Source organism: Podarcis liolepis (assembly GCF_965112155.1).
Source record: "Podarcis liolepis genome assembly, chromosome: Z".
NCBI classification, from domain to species: Eukaryota; Metazoa; Chordata; class Lepidosauria; order Squamata; family Lacertidae; genus Podarcis; species Podarcis liolepis.
Genome location: NC_139570.1, coordinates 23006015 through 23020085, shown reverse-complemented (window position 1 = coordinate 23020085; position 14071 = coordinate 23006015). Strand labels below are relative to the sequence as shown.

The window sequence follows — 14071 nt, the reverse complement described above, 5'->3', positions numbered from 1 at the left end:
TTTATTCGCAATGCAGAATACACATACTATACGAAATGCACATTATATTCCTAAAAAGTTTCTACTTACCTCCCTTTCCTGAATTGGCTGCTTGGCTTTCCCTGGCTTTCCTCTGCTTGCCTTGCCCTCCTGACCCTTGCTGTCCCTTTCCATGTCCATTCTGAACGCCGGTGCTGGACGAACTATTAACTTTCTGAGGTGAGGAAGGAGGGCTGTTCGGTTTATTATTTGTGTTTCCACTAGTCTGTCGGTCTCTTATCCGTTTCTTCAAATGCTCCTGCATTTTGAGAGTTCTTTCATCTCGCGGAGGAAAATTAGCTCTGCCATGGGAACGGGTCTCTGTAGGGGCACCAGCAAAGAGAGCCCATTAGATGGGACACAGAAACAGCAAGACTTTCATTTTCAATGATCCGGTTTCCCCCTCCCACCAAATGTAAAAGCCTTTAAGGCTTAGCCAGATTAAACAACCAATATATATATAAAAAGAAACAAATACAGTTATTGTAGCTACTAATTATTCTTGTAAACTAATTTTATAACTGTAACATAGATAGCATATGTGCACATGTTTATAAGAGAAAGAATGGCTGCAGTTTTCTACCATAATACTGTGTACTGCACAGAGGCAAGTGCCATGATATCTTCTTCCTTTTTTTTTTTTTTTGTAAGAAAGAAATACTGCAAGCTTCAACTTCTAACTCTCACTAGTCCACTTGGTTGTGATTTGCAAGGACCAACTCCACCTGCCAGGGGAATGGGGCAAGATAAGAGCCAGCTATGGCAATTAAGTCTGAAATTCTAAGCCCACTTACTTCATAGGATTTGCTCAATTCAACAAGCATGGTGGGACTGAGCAGTAAACCAAGTAAAAAGCTCCCACCGACAATTGGAGCTTAATGCCTAATTGTTATGGGGAGGTGGCAACTGTCCTTAGGATGGAAGTCCTTCCCCACCCTGCATAATTAGGCTTAGGAAATGAAAGCTAAGTTTTGACACAACTAGGAGCACTTTTTAAAGCCTTATTTCCTGTGAACAGCTCGGAGGGAGTAAGGAAGACAGGCTGCAGGCTGGCTCCAAAAGCACAATAGGCCAGCAAACCCCTGCCCTACGGAAAATGAGATCAATAGTGATAGGGAAGCTGCTAAGAATGCGTCTCTGCATGTTCTTGCTGCTTGGCCTTTGTATATGGCAATGAAGAAAACACTTGTGATTCTTAAATGTTGTGAAGGAAGGTAAATTAGAAAGCCACATCTAGGCTATATAGGACCCAAGCCATTTGGGAGTTTGTGCCTAAAAGTGAGTGGGAAGACACTGCACACAAAGCACTGTTTTTGTTGTGGATTTATCCCACTTGGAAACAGACTTGCTGCAATCTGCATCAGCTGCAAAGGCATATAAGCAACCCCAAAGAAAGCATCAGACCTAAATACAGGCAAGCTAATAACGGCACTACTTCTTACCCTGTTCTTGATAAAGATGCTGCGGTGGTGTATGCTGATGAACGAACTGTGGTGGTATTTCCCCTCCCGGAACTGGAGGATACACTGCATGAGGTGGATGGGGTATCATAGCAGGATGAGGGTGCATATAATGCGTCACATGTGGGGGAGGGGGAGGAGGAGGGTGAATGGGAGGGTGGTATTCAGTAGAATGTGGCAGAACTACAACCTTCCGGACTCCATTTTCTTCCACCATCTGTAATGCAAAACCAGTATGTTGTATGTATGTGTGTGTTTTAAAATACAAATACATTTATTTTTAAAGAAATCTAACCAATTCAAAAAAATGGGCATACTGTAACTATCTTGAATCACATTGTTAGTCAACTTCTCAGACTGGCTTGCAGATCTAACAAACAAGATCCATACCACCACCACCCCACCACTAGCTCTACTACAGAGATGTTCAGGAAGATTTAAGGTAGTACCAGCTCTTCAGCCCAATTGCTGAATATCAGCAAAACCAGCCACAAGCTAAAATCCAGTAGCTAACATGCTGCACAGATACTAAATGTATACACCTCCAGGTAAGTAAGTCAAACAAAAAACCCTATTCTTTCCATGAAACTGTACAGCGTTAATTTTTCTTGTACCAGCACTTTCATAAAATTAAAGCGTTAACCGAAAGCATGCTATGGGCCATCTGCAACATCGATCCAGTTTGTATTGAGTCGAAGTATGCCATAAAACAAATACCCTATCCTTTAACAAATTATTCTGCCTGAAACATGTTTAGTTGAGCCAGTTGGTTCCTAGCTGGCCAAACAGGAATTACAGAAAGTTGGTATCACTGGTCATGTCAAGCACACCCACAACTGGAGTTTCCCAACTTATGATAAGTCAGAACTGATGGGAAACATTTGTCCTCAAGGGAGAAAGAATGTGTCGAGCCATGGATTATTACAAGAAAGGTCACCTGAAATGTGACCTCCAAGCCAAGCGCCATTAACTTGTGGATATGTTAATACAATAGCATAAAACAAAACACAAATATTTCCTTACTTGGTTATGAGCACAGGTGTGCTTAATTCGATGTACCGTACTTTATGTATAAAACTAGGTTTTTTTAAACTAACATAATGTTAAAAGGGGGGGTAGTCTTATACACGGAGGCAATCTCCCCCCACCTTCTTAATTCTGAGTCCCCCAAAATAGGGGACGTCTTATACACAGGGGCATGTTATACATGGAAAAATACGGTATTTTAGCATAAGCTGAGGTACATTCAGTACTTCATGCATTTCAGTAAAAATGCAGGAAATGTACATACACTACATTAATATGTCAGTTCTATGAACTAGCCCACATGTGGACAATCCATGGCTTCAGACCAATCCTTGGTGGCCTTCCGTACAGCTTATGCAGATGCCCAAGTTGCCCTCTGGTGCCAAATTCCAACTCACCTTGAGCTTCCCTACCTATAACAATCATGCTTCATTTAGCATGCCCAACAGCAATTTGGTGGACTGGAGCAAGATGGGTGGGCAATTTAATAGCTGTTTGGCAGACTGGGTAGAGCATTATTCCACAAGTATGTGGAATCTCTGGCCCTGTGGATGATGCTTAATTACAACTTCTATCAAACCACTGACCATGTTTCCTGGGGCTGATGGAAGTTGTAGTTCAGCAATATCTATAGGGCCAAAGGTTCTCCATACTTGTTTTAAGAGCTCTGAAGATAGAGCCAAATGCTTTCCCAAGGACTGGCCCCAAATATGTAGGATTAACTGATGCTCTATTAAAATGTGTATTAACCTTAGGGTCAAAAGACCAGTTTGAGTGTTGCACAATCTTTATCATATGAAGTGCTATCAGATGGCTTGGGCAACCCCAAGACCCCTTTGGCCAAAGAGACAGTCACTTTAAAAGTTATTAAAAGGCAGGAGGAAAACATATTTTCTACATCCTTTCTCTAAACCACGATAGTAATGTATTGATAGATTCTAATGCAGGCTTCCTCAAACTCGGCCCTCCAGATGTTTTTGGCCTACAACTCCCATGATCCCTAGCTAGCAGGACCAGTGGTCAGGGATGATGGGAATTGTAGTCTCAAAACATCTGGAGGCCCGAGTTTGAGGAAGCCTGTTCTAATGTGTATTGGTACTACAGCAAAGATCTTGAAATTCAAGGCCTTCTCAAAGATTCCCTTTCAGAGTCAAAAGGAAATGATAAGCATACTCCAGGAAGTGCCTGACTCAGCTCCATGAATCAAGAGCGCTATAAGGGTTCTCTCCTAGGATGGGCTCAACACTCAGAGCAAAGTGCTCCTGAGTCATTTAAGCAAATGAGAAAGGATGCCACAGCTGAAGTGTTAAGGAACCATATATATTCCCTGTACATATATACCCTCCAAGATAGAGTCTTAGGTTCTTAATGGAATCTGAGAGTTTGTAGTGATCCCAATCCCCAATTCCAGACAATGGCAAGCACCAACTCGTCCATGAAATTCTTTTAAGTTACAGCAACCCCCTCTCCACAAACTCTTGCTTCTAGGTCACCTTGTTCTCTTGGAGAAATCACAAAGGACCTGTTCTAGAGGAACTATTCCCTCACCTGAAGTGGGAAGGATCGTGCTGTGTTTAAAGATGTTAACACTGCTCACAGTGTTTTTAAAATAAGTAACTGAATGTTACTTGTAAGCAACCTTGCTAAGATTTATACCCTGATAGGCAGAATATAAATTAATAATAATGAGAATGTCGTCATCATTAAAGACTTGGAGAGGGGGAATAGCATGCTACTTGTGTTGCTATACTTTCAGTCTGGAACCATGGGTGAGATAAGGCTCAGTCAATAATTGTTCAATGTATTTTCTTGCCTGTTTCATTTGACTGGCTGCCAAACAAAGTAGGGAAACCATACACACTGAAACCCTGGCCTGAACCAAGACCATAGAAGCTGCAACTATCTCAAACACATGCAAGATAAATACTGGTTTTCATTAACTGTGTCTCCTGGTTCAGGTCCTGACCAAGTTCTGCTTCAAAGAACCTGCCTTGTAGTGGACAGAGCAGAGAGCATCAACTGTTTAGACCACTAGGAAGCAACAAATGGGGGGGGACAACTATGTTTCAGGATGTTAGAGCCATGCTGGATCAGGCCAAAGGCCCATGTAGTCCAACATCCGGTTCTCAGTGGCCAATAAGATGCCTATGGGAAGCCCACAAGCAGCTCATGAACCCAGCAGCACTCTTCCCACCAGCATTCTCAAGCAACTAGTATTCAGATATCAGAGTTAGTAACCATGGATAACGTTATTCCTCCATAAATATGCCTAATCCCCTTTTACAGTTGTTCAAGTTGGCAGCCACCCTTACATCATGTTGTACAGAATTCCATAGTTTAACTATGTGCTTGGTGAAGCACTTCCTTCTGTCTTTCCTTATTTCCCCAAAATTCAGCTTCATTGCATGGCATAGGTTCTAGTTTCTACTCTCTACGCGCTTTCTCCATTTCATGCTCAAGTTTATACACCGTTGTCATGTCCCCCTTATTCCATTTTCTAAACTATTATGATACCCCACCTGGAATGTGCGTCTTTCGTAGCTGCTGCAGACTGGGTCAACATTTTCACTACGCTACCCAGCAATATCTGTTTCCTGGCCAGTCACCATCAGTTCAGACCCCATTAGAGTGTATGTAAAGCTAGGCTGTATTTTATCCTTTATTACATGAATCCCATTCACCATTTTAATGCCCATTCAACCCAGTCTGGAGAGATTCTTTTGGAGTTCCCTGGAATATATTTGTGTTTTATCACTCAGAACAACTGGGTGTCATCAGTTTCCTAATCTCAATTCATGGCTGTGACATGGACTCCAGCACCCTCTCCTTTTAGCATTAACTGACGTAAAGTGTTTCACCTGCACTTAAATAAATGCACCAGTAGTTTCAAAACCTGATTTCAAATTATGCTAAAAGCAAACCACAGACAGCATTAAGCACAGTGCAGATAACAACACTTTTGTTTAAAGAAAGAAGATAATTTACATGGTAAAGTGGGGAGGGTGAGAAAGAGGGCAGGTAGCTTGCAAGGTGCACCTGATTTCCCAACCATGGTAAAAAGACTAGGAAACGATGCACCAGGTCCATAGCAAGGAAGCGAGAGGAGAGATAAGATCTGCTTCCATCACACTTTCCATTTAACACCTTTTTAAAGCATTGTTCAGTGGGAAATCATCTTCTTTTTTCTTGGGAAATCTCTCTCTTTTGCAAAACCATCAAAAGACTCCTACCTGAGATACATAACCAGGAGGCACATAGATTGGAGGCACAGAACCATTTGTTGACATCATAGGAACATGTGCTGGACCTAAAAGGAAACCAAGCAACAGAGTGTTCACGTCTGCATACTGTACTGAAGTGTGTGCAGTCATGGTTCATTTGGCAATCTGATAACCTAAATGGTGATCATGCATATGCATACACATTTCATTCTTATGTAAAAGGTTTTCAAAGCAATTTTCAAGCCTCTTCAAAGCTTCAAAATGCCACAGGGTTTTTGACCAAACCAGGTTGCATAAGAAACTGTATAGCTAGAGTGGTTGGTGGACATAAGAAGTGGAAACACAAAGGGATGTATCAGAGATGGCCTTCACAGAAATGGCAAACCTAAGAGAATTTCTTAATCTGCTGGAAATCATCACAGAAAAGCATGAACCAAAGAGATATGTTTTTGAAAAACCATGACTGGTAGAGTCATATCTCAGAAAATTAACACATTAAATTACTGATGAAAAGACCTGAAGCAGATTTTCAAGGACACTAATGATACATCAATGCTATCAGTGAATGAATGTATTACAACTTATGTAGATTTATATTGGTAGCATAGTTTATTAATACTTTTAAGTGGCAGTAAACCCTCCCCCCCAATGTACACCAACTTAATGGCCACCCCACCAATGATTTTTTTAAAACAAACTTACATGTAAATATGTTGAAATCAATGTGCTTAACCTTGGCTTTCCACCCTGCATGGACCAACTGTAATCAAGAATGCCTCCCCAGCACCCTGCTCTGTGCACCAGCAGGCCATACTATGGCTTGCTGGGTCATTTTAACCCAAATAGTTGGAAGTAAATTGGCAAAGCCCATGCTTGGAGGAATTAGTCCAATGGCTACTGCTAAGCCTGCTAAGCTACTGCTAAGCCTACAATATGTCAAGCAAAAAAATACAGCGATGATGTGGGTGTGTGATAATATATATGGGTGATCTAATGAAGGGCCTGTTTTCCTTCCCACATGGTGAAGACTGTTCCAGAAACAAAATAATGCTTAATTAGTATTGCTTTCTACTACTAAAGGGAAATTAAACTAATGCAGTGAAAAGACAGCAAGTAGTTTATGCACTTTCAGATCTTTGTCACATCCCACAGGAATTAAGGAACATCTCTCCCTCCACCCCCAAACTTCTACTTCCTCCAAAGCACCAGAAACTGACACAGAGACAGATTGCTGGGTGCACGGAAATATGCCCAATGAAAATTCCCTTATGAAGTCAGACTGGATGAGTTCTGCTCACACTCAGGATCTGACTGTTTATCGTGCTTCGGGTGAGAAAGGTTTCCACCAGATCAAACTAGCAGCATGACCTTGGGTTACACCCACCATGAGACACTTAGCACTTGGCTTCTCTGCATTAGCCACTTCAATTTATTTGCTCCATTAGGAACCTTGTGTGTTCTCTGCTTGTGGACTGGATGATTTAATTATGGACAGGGTGTGTGAGTGTGAGGAATGCATGCTGGTAGAAGAGTGACCCTGACTTGTAGCAGGTAATCAACCAAGATGAAAGTTTGGTCCCTCTGAATAAAAACTCTATATTGTCGCAAAATCATAAACATTGGATAGTATGTCCCAATCACAAGTATTTAATGTACTGACACAAGAAGGCATGCAAAATCAAATAAAAGCAGTTTCAGGTGACAAATGATATAAATGCGTATGAATTCATCACCTGGTATACATTGAATGTGTCCATCTTCAGTTCTAATTGTGAAAGTCTCTCCTGGATTTACCTGTACAAGAATAACCTAAGAACAAACAAAACAAACAATGCTTTCAATCACATCTGGAAGCAACACCGTTTCCCAGAACACACACACATGCGAAAATATTGGCAATACAATACTAGTTCTAAACTGTTTCTACAGTTAACTATTCTGTAACTAGGGATGTAAATATTAGTTGTAGCAGCCTTGTAAATAATCCCACAATTATTTTGTAGTAGACTTTATCTACCTGCCTGCTCTGTACACCTATTAGTCATTTATTGGGGGGGGGCAGGTAAATGCTTTTGAACAGCTTTCCTGGCCACACTGAAGCAATTCTTTTGTGCCATACACCAATTTTCTATTGCTTTGTGCCTAAGTGACTTAAGACCATTTACACAAAAAACAAACATTTCTATCCCAATTTTAGCTGCTTTCAAAAATTTAGGACTGGGATTATATTTCGGCTGCTCAACCTGTTGAAAGGCAAGAGTATGGCCACAGGCAACATATGAAATCTGCAATGGTCTGTCTGCAGTGGATGCCTGTTTGCTCCTGAGATAGTTCAAGGTGTACACTGTTATCTTCAAAGCCCTCAATGGCCCTGTGCTCAGAGTATCTGTGGGAGTATTTCCTCCAATATACTCAAGGAGATGTACCACATTTGCTTTAACTTTAAATCATTTATATCTGCAGACTTTTTCTGGTACACTGAACAATTTAATCACTTTGGGACAGCTGTCAATCACCTGAAGCTACAATGACATCAGGTGAGCTGTTTTCCTTTGCCCATACAAACCAAAAAGGCTTAGAAAGCATGGGGTTTTGTAGGCACCGCCAATCAGCTGATCAGCAATGAGTCACATCTTATCTGTCATATATGATATCAGCTTGTGGGGCAGGTGGGTATGACTTTGCTGAAACAGAGTTGCTGATCCAACAGAAATGTCTGGTGGTCCTAATTAGGTCCATGGGCTAGAAGTTAGGGAGTGAAGTAGCAGGTGATATGGATCAGGCAGCAGCTGAGGCCCATAAGAGCTTCTGCCAGTCAGAATAGATAATGTTGCACTAAATGGGCAAATAGTCTCCCTCAGTATAAGGCAGCTTCCCATATAGGTTAAAATATTTTAGAGAAAGCAGCACCCTGAACTTAACAGTATCCATTCTGCAAAACTGTGTGGATCAATCATTTTTTAAAATCAGTTGACAGTAACCTAACTAAGCCTTTCTTCTACACACACTTACATTGTGACCAGAGAAGTATAGTGGCAAATTGCATTGTTTCTCAAGAATGTTGCCTCAAGCCAGCTGAAAGTCTAGTACCCAAGAATAATGCCCTGTACTTGTTTGTTGTGCCCAGAAAATGTGAAAACACATGCTGGAATTAGCCAAGGATAGAACTGTAGAAGGTGATTTATTGCAATATGCAGAAGTGGGAAGGGTTGTAAAGCATATTTTGCATCTGAAAGGTCCCAGGTTTAATCCTTGGCATCTTCCGTTAAGGCTGGGGAAAACTTCTGCATGAGAGTCTGGAGGGCTCTTAGTGTACTCAACTAGATGGATCAATGTTCTGATTTGACAAGGCCAATTCCTATGTGCCTATGATTTTCAAAACATCAGCCACAGTTGTCTTCCTTTTCTACAAGCGTTTGTAGCCTGCAGCTTTCTGAATAGCTAATTAAATACTTTTCAAGCTCTGAATCAAACATTTTGCCATTATTTTTGGAAAACAACATTCTTAAGGTTTGCTTCTCCCCACAGTGATTCTACAAAGTATGCTTTGTGCCATGTTTATAGAACTAAAAGTCAAAATGAGCAGCTTCTCATAGAATTTAGAAATAGTTTTGCTAGCTTGTGCTTTGATTTTAAGCTTAATTTCTCTAAATATGGAAATGCACTTTTTTCACCGTGTTTTGTCTAGAAATGTTACAACCAAAGACAGAAAATGTACACTCAGAAAAGAGCCAAGTCCACACATATGTTGATCATATAATATGGACAGGAAAGGTCAATGGTGACCTAACGCCACCAGAAAAATAATTACTGTCAAAATATGTTGTTCATACTGAACAAGCTTTTTTCCCACAAGAACGAAAAGACCAGAAGCCTTTGGATTATATCCAAATTAATAGTCACATTGAGAGCCTTTCTGATTACAGAGCAGGGTAAAAATATTTTAAATAATATAAACTTTCTCCTGCATGAACTTCATTGAATTAAATGCACAGACATTCCGAGGACACCAGGCTCTAAGACTATACAAAGGATACAATAAATAAAACATTTAATTTATTAAAACGTTCAACTTTGGAGTCTTCCCAGGGCTCCCAAAGCTACTTATAATGTGTCATAGGTGGCTGCTTTGGAGAAACTTAAGTCCAACCCCCAGTACTAGCTCTCCACCCTCTGTTGCATGGAACTGGCTGCACAGAGAGGAAAGGCATCTTCAAGGTAGTGAAGAGAACCATGGCAGAAAACAATGTTGATGGATTTCTGTTCCATGAACCCAAGAGCCAACATTCCATGACTGTATGTCACCATCTTAAAGATTATCCCATATACAGATCGAGACAGATCCAGATTTTAAATCTGCACCTGCAGTTACGTGTTCACACAAGCCCTGAAGAATAAACTTAAGTTAAGGATAATTAACTTAAGACAGGCCATAATGTAATCCACTCACCTCTTGCAATACAGGCACAGAATTAAACTCTCAATGCATAAGTAAAGCCAAGCTGAAGCCAAGCCAAGAGCATGCATTTTATGGCATTTGCTGAATTTACAAAACATATATGTATACATTTCAAATCCATTCTTGAAAATTTGCATGGACTTATTTTACTACATTGAAGATCCTTATCCTCATTCAGTGTACCATTTTTTTATTGTTATTTATGGCAGTCTTGTTATCTTTATTTTCATGTTGGGTAACTCTGCCATCCAGTGAAGTTTTGAAAGACAACCAGCCACACAAAAGAGGAGAACTGGCACGATTAAGGTAGCCATACAAACTGACATTGCTACAGGAGCTGCGTTATACTATTCCCTTGGTATATCTGTAATTACAGAGGGCATACTCTGAAGACAATAAATCTAAGCGTTAACAGAGTAGAATGTCACCTCTACCACATTTTGGCCATTTTCATATCATGCTGGTCCACTTGCCTGTTGTGTGTTGTCCCCATTGACCATATGAGGTAGAAGTGGCACTTCATTCAAAGCGGGTGTGGCTTCTAATGGAGGAGGCTGCTCTGCCATTACAGCGAGAAATGATCATTCGTTGACAGTTCCTTTAAAAAAAATCACCTGGTGAAACAAACAAACAACAAAAAAAGTTCCAACATCAGCAAGTTTTGATATTGTGGTTCTGAAACACAGTCCCCTGATCAGAAAAGCTCAAGCACAACAATTCAAAATGTCTGTGCAAGTGGAGATAAGGGGACACATCTTACCAAAAGTGCCCACCTTAGAACTATAATCAGCAGTTTTAAAAAGATGCAAGCAAGTGCGACTCGGAGTAACGTAACTAATTTTAGTGTTTGGATTACATTATGTCTGCTTCTGTTCTCTATTAACACATCTCAACACAGAAAAACACTGCAAGAAAGGAAGAGCCCTCTGGGACAGAGTAGCATTGCTCAACAAGTATTCAAATTATTAGTTTAAAAATATAACTGGTTGTGAAAAACATGCTTAAAACATATTTAGTTGCAGGTGGCAACTTGGGGGAGAACAGAACACATGGGTAGCATATTAGGCCTCTTTGCCCAATTCTGGTTTCTAGCACAATGCGAGATTAACATTGTATTCCAGTATTATGAATGACTTGTGAACTTCAGGAATAAATTTCTTAGCCCATCCCAAAGGCTCTGTCTGGGCAAGTAAGAATCCACAAACAGCACATTCCCACTAAAACATTTAAAAATTCAATCAGATTAAAATACCATTTAAAAAGTCGCCCACAGCCTGCCAATTTAACCTTCATCCCTGACAGATAGCCCAGTTGGATACAGTCTTCCAAGCTTCTAAAAAACCATCACTTTTGGGCCTTTGAGCATAAATGGATGGCCTCCCATGGATGCTAACTTTCCGAGTGTAGGGAATTTCTTTTACACAGGAGGCATGTAAATATATGGTCCCCTATTTGCAATCTAAAGTGACACAGTTTTGGGAATGTATTGTGTGTTTTTCTGTCACATTTCAATCAACCTTCAAGTTGAAGCTGAAGAACTGCCTTCAAAAAGTGTCATTTAATAGCTAATGTCAAAAGTCTATTTGGATACAGTTAATATTGAATAGTGCTGCAAGACTAACATTATAAGACACTGAGATACTGAGGTGTACAATTTAAATATTTGGAAAGATTATGACCTAGTGACTTCCAAACCTACAGGGCAAAATCTGCTCTGCATAAGGATTCCACCCCTTCCCATCCCTGTCTGTACCCACTAAATCCACTATGAAAGCTGGTGTAGCATAATGACTAACAGCTTCTAAAGAAAAACAGAAAAATAGGAACCTGATCTTATTCTGAGAGAAACCCTGCTCCATATACTTCTACAAGATTTCAGAAAGATCTTTCATTTTCATTTCTTCATAACATTTACATTTGTTTTTCTGCCTTTCTGCATTGCTGAACACAGGATGATTTAAAGCCATAGAAATAACAAAATATACAACATAGATTGCATATCCTATGACAATCCAGAGCAAATGAAGTCATAATAAAAATATGACTTTAAAATAAATAACTTATACAAAATTTCATAATTCATTTAGAATATATTACACAATAAAATTTACTCTAAAAATAGCAGCTCATGATAATTAAACAGAAATTCACTCTCAACAATTACAATAAACCATTACTAGACTATAATCAATAAAAACTAACAGCAAAGTCACAATACATTAAAAGCCACATAAAAAGATTGAATTGAGCAACAAAGTCACATAACTTTTTATTTGGAGGTATCCAGGGTGAGATCGAACCTAGAACTTCTTCATGTAAAGAATGCATGCAAAGAGACCAGCGAGCAACAGTCTCTAGTGCAAATCTTACCCCAACCACAAATTTACTAGCTGGTTTTAGCCCCCAACAAAGGCATAATAATACCATTACAGAGTTGTTGCAAAGGTTATAATGATTACCTGTGTGAAGCACTTTGAACGTTAGTAATAAGCTAAATCATGGTACAGTGGTACCTCGGGTTAAGAACTTAATTCATTCTGGAGGTCTGTTCTTAACCTGAAACTGTTCTTAACCTGAAGCACCACTTTAGCTAATGGGGCCTCCCGCTGCTGCCGTGGCACCGCTGCACGATTTCTGTTCTCATCCTGAAGCAAAGTTCTAAACCCAAGGTAATATTTCTGGGTGAGCGGAGTCTGTAACCTGAAGCATCTGTAACTCGAGGTACCACTGTATTGCCCTTTATACCCAGAACACAAACACTGGCCTGATTCAGACAAAACAATCTCAGTCAACTGGTTTATTGGACTAGGAATAAATGTTCCTTCTCCCTCTTCTATCCTCCATCCTCCTGTGTACCATAATCCAAAATTTCCAGGGTTTGTTAAGTCACAGCTTCCTGTAATGCCCCAAACAGGAAACTGTAGCTTAATTACTGATTGGAAAGCATGATATGAAACCAGGAACACATCTAGGGGGAAAGAGAAAGCTAGAGGCAGCTGGAGTGGGTGGGGAGAAGGCAAAAGTTTGAGACCAGGTTCCTGTGCAGACATTCCCCTACTTGCTTCACACATGCTATAGCCAGGTCTGGGAAACTCCCAGGACCTAGAATGTAAGACAGCTAGGACAATAGCTGGCTTTTATTTCTTATATTAACTGAAGAAGCAGGTCCACTTCTTCCTCCATGTGATCTAATACCTTAGTATGTACTGCAAAGCTTAAATAGAGTATTGGTTGTATGTTATTATGCCATTTACTGGGGCTATTGTTTTCTTGTGTTTGCTATGTCTGTTGACAGCTCTTGATCTGACATGATTTAAAACATGTGATTTGCATTGAGAGATCGGGTTTTTTGAGTAAACATCAGAAATCCATTATTAAAAGGCTGAATTTTTAAGAGGCACATGTTACAATGTTAATATACAACACAAAGCTGTCCACCGCCTCTTAAGCTGGTGTGACCACTACAATTCACATAAAACCAAAGACCTGCCAGCTTTACTTAATAGAAAAGTCTCCAATAGCCACAATTGCAAAGCCTACTTAGAAGTACCAAACACCCTTAGTGCAGAGCTTTTCAAACTGTGTATCGTGACACGTTTGTGTGTCGGCTGCAGTGTGAAGGTGTGTCATGTGAATGCTTCCTGCACTCCTCCTGTGGCTAGAAAGGGGTTAATTTAACCTCCAGTTTAAACTGTATCGCAAATTGATGTATGTCTAAAAATGTGTGTCACCAACATGAAAAGTTGGGAAAGCTCTGCTCTAGTGAGTATTATTATAGATAATCTGGGCAATCGCCATTCAGAGTAGCCCTGGTGAGTTTTTAAGAAGTAGTCTTTCAAAAAGCCATAGTGTGTTTTCCAGATTTTCACATCAGAAATGTAAAAGTA

At 40.1% G+C, this 14071-nt stretch overlaps 1 protein-coding gene across 4 annotated transcripts in view; it reads right to left on the bottom strand.

The window, feature by feature from the left end:
* The window catches only part of FNDC3A (fibronectin type III domain containing 3A), a 59096-nt gene that overhangs the window by 30440 nt on the left and 14585 nt on the right, over nucleotides 1-14071 (bottom strand). For 2 of the 4 annotated variants that reach the window (XM_083484899.1, XM_083484900.1), the window contains 5 exons: nucleotides 10658-10798; nucleotides 7459-7534; nucleotides 5735-5811; nucleotides 1461-1695; nucleotides 70-339 (listed from right to left, as the gene is read on the bottom strand). In XM_083484899.1, coding sequence (XP_083341025.1) covers nucleotides 70-339; nucleotides 1461-1695; nucleotides 5735-5811; nucleotides 7459-7534; nucleotides 10658-10750 — 751 coding nt within the window. In that variant the 5' untranslated portion in view covers nucleotides 10751-10798. Of the gene's footprint in view, nucleotides 1-69; nucleotides 340-1460; nucleotides 1696-5734; nucleotides 6092-6189; nucleotides 7535-10657; nucleotides 10799-14071 lie in introns of all 4 variants that reach the window. The other 2 variants (XM_083484902.1, XM_083484901.1) reach the window with 2 other exon arrangements.